Below are 7835 nucleotides of genomic sequence, written 5' to 3'. Positions count from 1 at the left end.
GACCCAAATTCCATTTTAAGGCACTGACTTGCAGCTAAACTAATTTGGCAACTGTACTAAAGAGAGATGGATTAAGAATACATTGCTAGTTAAGTGTTGTTTTCAGCTCATTGTGGTACACGTCTGTTCCTGGTGACAGCGGAATCGGTCGTAGGGGTTGTACAGGAAAAAAACCTATCATCCTCTCTCTTAAATAATAAACAAAGTATTCACAAATAAAACGTAATAAATAAAATCATAATATTCTTGCATACAATTACAATTTTGTATCTTATGCGGCTACAAGAACTTTGCTTGCTGGTGATGATCTCTTCTTGTCCGGCACTTCTTTTGATTTTGTCGAGAGGAAATCTTCTATATCTAAATAGCTAGTCCCCACTAGTCTATTTCTTTCAACATACAAGTATATATGCCACCTCATTATTCAACATGTAAGAAGAAAGGCCCACCACAACATGCAATAATGCATAATAAAAAGCCACTTCGACATGCAAACATGCATGAGAATTTATATTCTATTAGGATATTTACATTATACAATAATCAAACACCACAAATCATACTTATTTTTAGCTCTAGTTCTCATATTATAACTCTAAAAATTCATGTTTCATACAACCAATTCTAACTGGATGTATTGCAAACGTTCCCGCAACAACGTGCGGGGTATCATCTAGTTGTAGAAACATGTCATCCTGTCATCCTCTCTCTTACATAATAAATAAAATCATAATATTCATGTATGCAAGTACAATTTCACGGTTTCTACGGCTACAAAATCTTTGCTTGCCGCTGATGAGCTCTACTTGTCCCGCGCCTCTTTTGATTTTGCCGATAGGAAAATGTAGAGCCCAACAATTACCACTATTGTGCCGAACAGGCTGCAATTATAGAAGAAAGAGGAACAATTCAATTCATTTTATCCCAACTATATTAATTATAAAGAAGTTAAACCTTTCATTGGAGCCAGAAAGATGGCTCCGAGAGAAGAGTAAGAAGAAGCGAAAGGGACAAACCTTCCTACTGTAATCTCATCGCCTATGAAGATTGAGTCCAACAAAACTGTGAATACCACTGACAATGGGCTAAACATTGGAGGATATGCTGGACCTCGCTTGGCCACGACCCATGAGTTCAGGTTATATTTCCCCGCCGTTGCAAGTGCCCCCTACACCAAATAATTTCATGTTGATTACCTAGCAAATAATTTTCCATCTAGGCTTTTCAATTACCAGTGATTTTATTAACCCTGATGAACCAGTTTCAAAGAAATTACGAGCTACTTAGCTTCAAATATATTTCAGATTTTAATATGTATTTTATGGATGTTTTTCAGATCTACTGACTCACTGAGTAGAAGATGGTCATAAGGTTCAGATCCCATCCTAGCTTCCACGTGTTCTTGTCTCTACTCAATATTATTCCAACTAGCGCGGTTTGAAATCCTCCAACAAAGCATGTCACCATAGACGACCAGTATTTGTATGGATACACCTTCATAACCTTTGACTGCATGAACATAGTACAAAAAAAATCAAGATCTAATTTCAACTAACAAAAACAATACACAAAAAAATAATACAAAATGAACTTTCTAATAGTCCCAATCTCGCGTTGGAGTGCTCCTTGCATGCAACAAGATCATCATCAACTCATTCATGACATGCAAATAAAAGCATTGCTAGTAGTTACCCACATGAAAAACTCGATTTGCTAGGTACACACTGATTACATCAACCAATTAAAAGCACGATCAATGTTGAATGCATATAGAACCAAAGTGTTGAGTACACTTAAAGTGTTGTGTCGGTGGTAACTTCAAAAGTAATGGATGATGCTAACTTATAAGGAAAAACTATTTTCAGAACATAGTCGTATATTATCTAATTTTGAAGTCCTTATCAAAACAAAGCCGATAGTGAAGGCGGGTTTCAAATGTTCATCACGTTTAGGGAGTTATAACATTTTGAAGATTAAATCTACTAACAATCTTGATGATGTCATCCCTTTAGCATCTTAATGTATGCATGCAAGTATTTCTCTCCGATGCCCTCTTTCCCCTCCTCTCATCATGTCTACCGGCCCGCTATAATACTAATGAGCACACGTCTCATTAGTCCAACTCTAAATAATATAACAAACTTAACAATAAAAAAGGGATAGTCGCAACATGTCATTGCATGGTCGATCACCTGAATCAGGTACCAGCAAGCAAGTGTGATGCTGCTGCCTACCAAGAATATTGTCCCTCTTAGATGATTGCCTGCAACCTCTGTGGTTTGTTGTCCCTCGTGGTGGTGCTTCATAATGCGATCCCAGAGATGCAGTGTCTTGCCCTTGTAAAGGCTGATGAGCATTGTGCCTCCAACCGAGAGCACAACGGCTACAATCTTCATTGATCCAGCTATGCTCCAGATTTGCAATGTCTCCATTCTTATATGTTCATCCATATATCACATTCCGTATTGGAAAATAAGATATAATGGTGGTTGTTGATTATCAAGAAGTTGATCTTGGGTCCAGCAAATAAAAACTGAAGTTTATTGTGAATGCATGAATAATGAAAGAATTTTGGTACCTGAAGACAAGCGAGAGAATGAATGTGACCAGCGGAATTATGTTCAGAAAGATGACAGCATAAGTTGGCGTTGTATCACTGAGACCATAGTAGTATAGGCTCATTGGCACCGCATACCTACATATCATGACGTGAGGTCACTGGAATTAGTTCATGTTATGCAGTATTTTGTTCACACAATTGGCCCTCTAATCAGGTACGTATTAGCTTGCAAGTGACTACTTTTGTCTCTCAAATTTTCTTTGCGGGATACTTAATTTTCTCTCTGACCGAAGCTCTTTGCAGCCAAGCACTGTGCTATACAGTTGACCTGGAGAACAATTGTGCCCTTTTACTAATCACTATAATATGGCCACTTTTTAACTCATGTGGGGAATGCAGTTACTTTATATAGTATGATAAATCATTGACAACATACGGCAATCTATATATGCATATATGAAAGGAAATCGAGAGATCGATCAGCTGCAATTGCAAGACTAGTGCGATGTGCTGGTTTAACTGAGATCCACGTTGTCTGCCACTGAAATTAATTATATCACCGAAGCTGGGATGTACTTCCTCTGTCTCAAAATAAGTGTCTTAACTTTGTAACTTTGGTTCAAAGTTACAAAGTTAAGACACTTATTTTAAGAAGGAGGTAAAGTTATACTAAGGTTGAGACATTTATTTTGAGACGGAGGGAGTATATAGGGTGGTTCGTTTGGAATTTTGGACGTGGGCTAGACCAGGACATAGGCGATATCACACACTAAACTATTAGCCTACGTGTAGATAACAGCCTTTCGTACGGGGTCTCAGACACTTGGTGGATCAGGCTTGATCCGCCGCTGAATAAGGCATGAATAGAACAAGGTAGTAAAACAACATAAAGAAGTTTTCTTGAGGAAATAACAAACATAAAAAATAAATAAATAAGCATATAGGAAACTAGTTCATGACACTTTTTTTGCGCGTCAACATGTATGTATTGGTGCACACAATGTGCACTAACCGAGTGCGTTTGGACTGCGTACCCGATGAAGGCGTTGAGGAAGATCCATCCCGTAGCGTGCCAACCCATCTCCCTCCACTTGCCCCTGCATGTGCACAGCAAAATTCAAAGCTCGAGTTTAGCCGATTAGAATGCGTTGGGCAGCTAAATCTGCCAAAAAATATTTTGAAGGGAAAATCTTTTGTCAGATGCCCGTCGATACATTTCATAATTAACGTGATCCACTTGTCCGATGCTCGATGATCCTTCTCACAATTAACATGATTCTTTCGTCCAAATGTCCCAATAACGATATTCTTCATAATTAACGTGATCCTCCACTCCAACACTCAATGATACTTTTCATAATTACCGTGATCCTCCCGTCCAAAAAATGATATTATCTATAATTAATGTGATCCTCCCGTCCAACCCTCATGATTATTTCCATAAATTAATACTTGGCTTTATTGTATGCAGCCATGGACTAGGCAAAGATTGGACAAGAGATAATTGGAACGGTTTTTTAGCCGTGCGATACAGACGAAATGACTACGGACTCCCTTGTAATAGTAGAAACTTTTTGGATAATATTCGAACTGTCAATACCATTTGCTCAGCGCACATATATATATATATATATATATATAAAGTTTGACAAACTTTTTTCACTTACATAGTTGCAATTTCTTTTTAGAAATGACACCCCATAATATCAAGAAAACAATAATCTGTACAATAGAAAGATAACAAGAAACAAAACAATCAACATAAAGGTATATATTGAAAACCATACTACCCATCTTCTTCCTTCGATTGTACGCCCCGCTGAAGCATGCAAATTGCACTAAGCCGACAACAAAGAAAGAAAACGCGGCGTACCACAATAGTGACTCGCCCCAGAAACAAGATCTAATCACCACTGAAGTAACATCGGTTGGGGCATCACTCCACGTAACACGGGTTTGGAATCCTTCACCATCAATTCAGAAGGATGCAGAAACAGACCATATGGCAGAACAGATCGAAAGAAGTGGCCGAAGTCGCTGCACAAAGAGCCAGACAATTTCCTCCAAATGTCAAGATCGGAAGAGAACGAATAGAACTGGCAACACCTACCCTCACATGTCCTTTAGCGGCACTCGGCCGAACATCGTTGAGGTAGGGAGAGACTAAAGAGTCACTATTACAACTTGTCATTGCCAGCATCACCTTGCAAATGTTACCAGGGGACCTAAACCTAGCGAAACAAAAGGGGCAGGTCCCTATTGTCTTGCCATCGATGAGGCTGCCAAACGGGAGAGATAAGGGATGCCACGACAACAGGGCGGAGAAGAGAACCTTGGGTGACAGATATGGTTGGGAGCGAGGAGAACCGGTGTGCGAGAGGACAATTTCGAAGGGCCCGAGTGATAGTTTTTAAAGTTGGAAGAACAGAAAGGTTACGGTAATTGAGAGTAAATAGATAAGCATGCCAGCATGCCGCACACTTCATGCATACTCTTACCTTTCAAAGATGAGCGCCAATGGGAGAATGAAGGCGGCGCCGAAAAGACTGCGGTAGGCGAGGAGGGCGAAGATGAACATGCCACCACCGATGGACACCTTGGACAGCAGGATCATCCCCGTGATGAACAGCTGCACCAACACCATCGATGCGGGAGCCTTCCACTCCCACCCCACCGCCGTCTTCGTCTCCGTTGCCTTGATGTCCATCGGTCACGCGACGACAGTTGCGGGCTCTTGCTGCCAACTGCCGTCTCAATCTCCGGCTATATAAAGGGCGCACTATCCTAGCTTGCTAGCAGCTAGCTAGCCAAAGGGGCATGCATTTGGATGAAGATAAAACTTGTGACTGAGCACGCAGATCTCTACTCCTATATAGAGGGAGTTGGTAGGCTCTCCTCACTATTTTTGCCTCCAGTCCCCACCACCCCTGTCATTGGTATATTTTTGCCTCGCCTTCCATCTCATCATCTCGCACTGCTTTATTTTTCCCTGACCTCCCACCACCCCTCCCATTGGATTTTTCTTGCTCGCATTAAAAAACCATATTCGATTAAAGGTTGCGATCTTGTTTCATTCTTGCTTTGGCAAGTGCTGATTCAGTTCAATCACGTAAGTAATAGGTAATTAAGAATTAGAAATCACACTATATATGAGAGATCATCTTCCTGAAAGACAGACACAATATTATTTTTTGATAACCTTCCAAAACAAATACAAATATTCTTCAACGTGCTGTCATTTATTATTATCATTATCTCTACTTTTAGATGACAATCACAACTTTCCTAATACAACAAAAATAATATATCTTTTTTATCTTACCAAATCACAAAAAGATTATCTTACCAAATCACATAATTTTTTTATCTTACCAAATCACTATCTCTACTATTAAAGGGGAGTTGATAGGCTGGTGCACACGGTTTATTTTCGCATGCACGGTTTATTTTTGCCTTCACATCCCACCACCACCCCTCCATGCTGTTTTTTTTCTTCCTTGCACACTCCCACCTCTGTGGCGGCAGGCGGGTCATCGGACCGCCACGTACATGCGCTTGTGGAAGTAGTCGTATTATATTTCTTGTCAGTCATACAGAGAGCCAGACATGACACATTCTCAAATTAAGTGTGTACAATACTTGGTATGCCTTGCACAAATGAATCCACTCCAAGAGGCATGTCAAATGTGTAATATCTTTATTATCAAAGGGAATATCCACGTAGCAGTCGTTCAGCCATTCATGCAAAAATAATTTGGATAGAATGCTAAATCAATTCGGAAATCAAATCATTAATTTAATTAATTAGCTAGGTAATGAATTACATATGCAATTAACTAGGTCCATTTGAATATGATTTTTTTCGCACCAAATCAATTTAGAAACTGAGTGACTAATACAATTATTTAATTGGGCAACAGATAATTATGCCTATAGATAATTGGAAAAAGGGAATTTTCCCAATTAGGCATATAATTAATTGATTTGGTTGGCAGTTAATTAGGCATACAGAGAATTAGGTAGGAAGTTAATTATCTATGTAATTAATTAATTAAGAAGATAGTTAATTGTGTTGAATCATTTTGAAAGCGCTCGCGGGCAAGAACAGTCATCAAGCTCTCTCTGACTAGGCCATGCACCGCTTGACAATATGGAGAACGGCCACTATGCGCGTGCGACTTGGGTGATCAAGCATTCACCACGATGGATGACGGCCATTCTCTACAGATGTCCACATGCCAACGGTTGCCGAAACGTTCGCTGGCCAGGACAATACGACACTACACTGGCCAGGTGGTTCATGCTATTATAGAAAATAATAGTGTTGTAAGAATAAGAATAAAAAGAACTAAATCGGCCAAGTGGTCCATGATGTTGGATAAGGAAAGAGTGTTCCTGAAAAGAAAAAAGAAAAAAAGATTATTCTAGGAAATAAGTAGGAACTAAAACGAAAGCTGGCAAGGAAGGAGAAAGAAAACGATGAGGCGTCTCTGATGAACACATTAATGTTGACGTGGTGCTGGTTGGCTACAACGAATTGAAGGAAATATGCCTTAGAGGCAATAATAAAGTTGTTATTTTATATTTCCTTATTCATGATAAAGGTTTATTATTCATGCTAGAATTGTATTGGTCGAAAACCTAAATACATGTGTGAATACATAGACAAACACTGTGTCCTTAGTAAGCCTCTACTTGACTAGCTGTTTGATCAAAGATGGTTAAGGTTTCCTAACCATAGACATGAGTTGTCATTTGATAACAGGATCACACCATTAGGAGAATGATGTGATGCACAAGACCCACCTGCTAGCTTAGCATAATGATCGTTCAGTTTTATTGCTATTGCTTTCTTCATGTCAAATACATATTCCTTCGACTATGAGATTATGCAACTCCCGAATACCCGAGGAATGTCTTGTGTGCTATCAAATGTCACAACGTAACTAGGTGATCATAAAGATGCTCTACAGGTATCTCCGAAGGTGTTTGTTGAGTTGGCATAGATCGAGATTAGGATTTGTCACTCCGAATATCGGAGAGGTATCTCTGGGCCCTCTCGGTAATACACATCATAAGCTTGCAAGCAAACGACTAAGGAGTTTGTCACGAGGTGATGTATTACGGAATGATAAAGATACTTGCTGGGAACGAGATCGAACTAGGTATGTAGATACCGACGATCGAATCTCGGGCAAGTAACGTACCGATAGACAAAGAGAATAACGTATGTTGTCATAAGGTTCGACCGATAAAGATCTTCGTAAAATATGTA

The 7835-nt window shown here is 39.6% G+C and overlaps 1 protein-coding gene across 1 annotated transcript; it reads right to left on the bottom strand.

Annotated features, from left to right (window-relative positions):
• Positions 1 to 594: 594 nt before the first annotated feature.
• On the bottom strand, positions 595 to 5316 carry LOC125526056 (WAT1-related protein At5g64700-like). Its single transcript, XM_048691084.1, has 7 exons — positions 5059 to 5316; positions 3595 to 3657; positions 2579 to 2695; positions 2193 to 2433; positions 1351 to 1509; positions 1017 to 1168; positions 595 to 881 (listed from the first exon to the last, which is right to left on the bottom strand). The coding sequence occupies exons 1-7, from the start codon at positions 5265 to 5267 to the stop codon at positions 803 to 805; spliced, it is 1020 nt and encodes a 339-aa protein (XP_048547041.1). The 5' UTR covers positions 5268 to 5316; the 3' UTR covers positions 595 to 802.
• Positions 5317 to 7835: the final 2519 nt, after the last annotated feature.

This window comes from Triticum urartu, chromosome 7 (assembly GCF_003073215.2).
Source record: "Triticum urartu cultivar G1812 chromosome 7, Tu2.1, whole genome shotgun sequence".
Taxonomy (NCBI): Eukaryota; Viridiplantae; Streptophyta; class Magnoliopsida; order Poales; family Poaceae; genus Triticum; species Triticum urartu.
The sequence above is the reverse complement of the archived record's forward strand: the minus strand, read 5'-3'. Positions and strand labels throughout refer to the sequence as shown.

What these genes read in the sequence shown, in the direction of transcription:
- LOC125526056 (XM_048691084.1), bottom strand. Translation starts at nt 5,267, where the DNA reads ATGGACATCAAGGCAACGGAGACGAAGACGGCGGTGGGGTGGGAGTGG. An exon ending in TTCCTCAACGCCTTCATCGG is followed by an intron (nt 2,696 to 3,594) that starts GTACGCAGTCCA and finishes CATGATATGTAG; the next exon opens with GTATGCGGTGCCAATGAGCC. An exon ending in CTTGCTGGTACCTGATTCAG is followed by an intron (nt 1,510 to 2,192) that starts GTGATCGACCAT and finishes ATGTTCATGCAG; the next exon opens with TCAAAGGTTATGAAGGTGTA.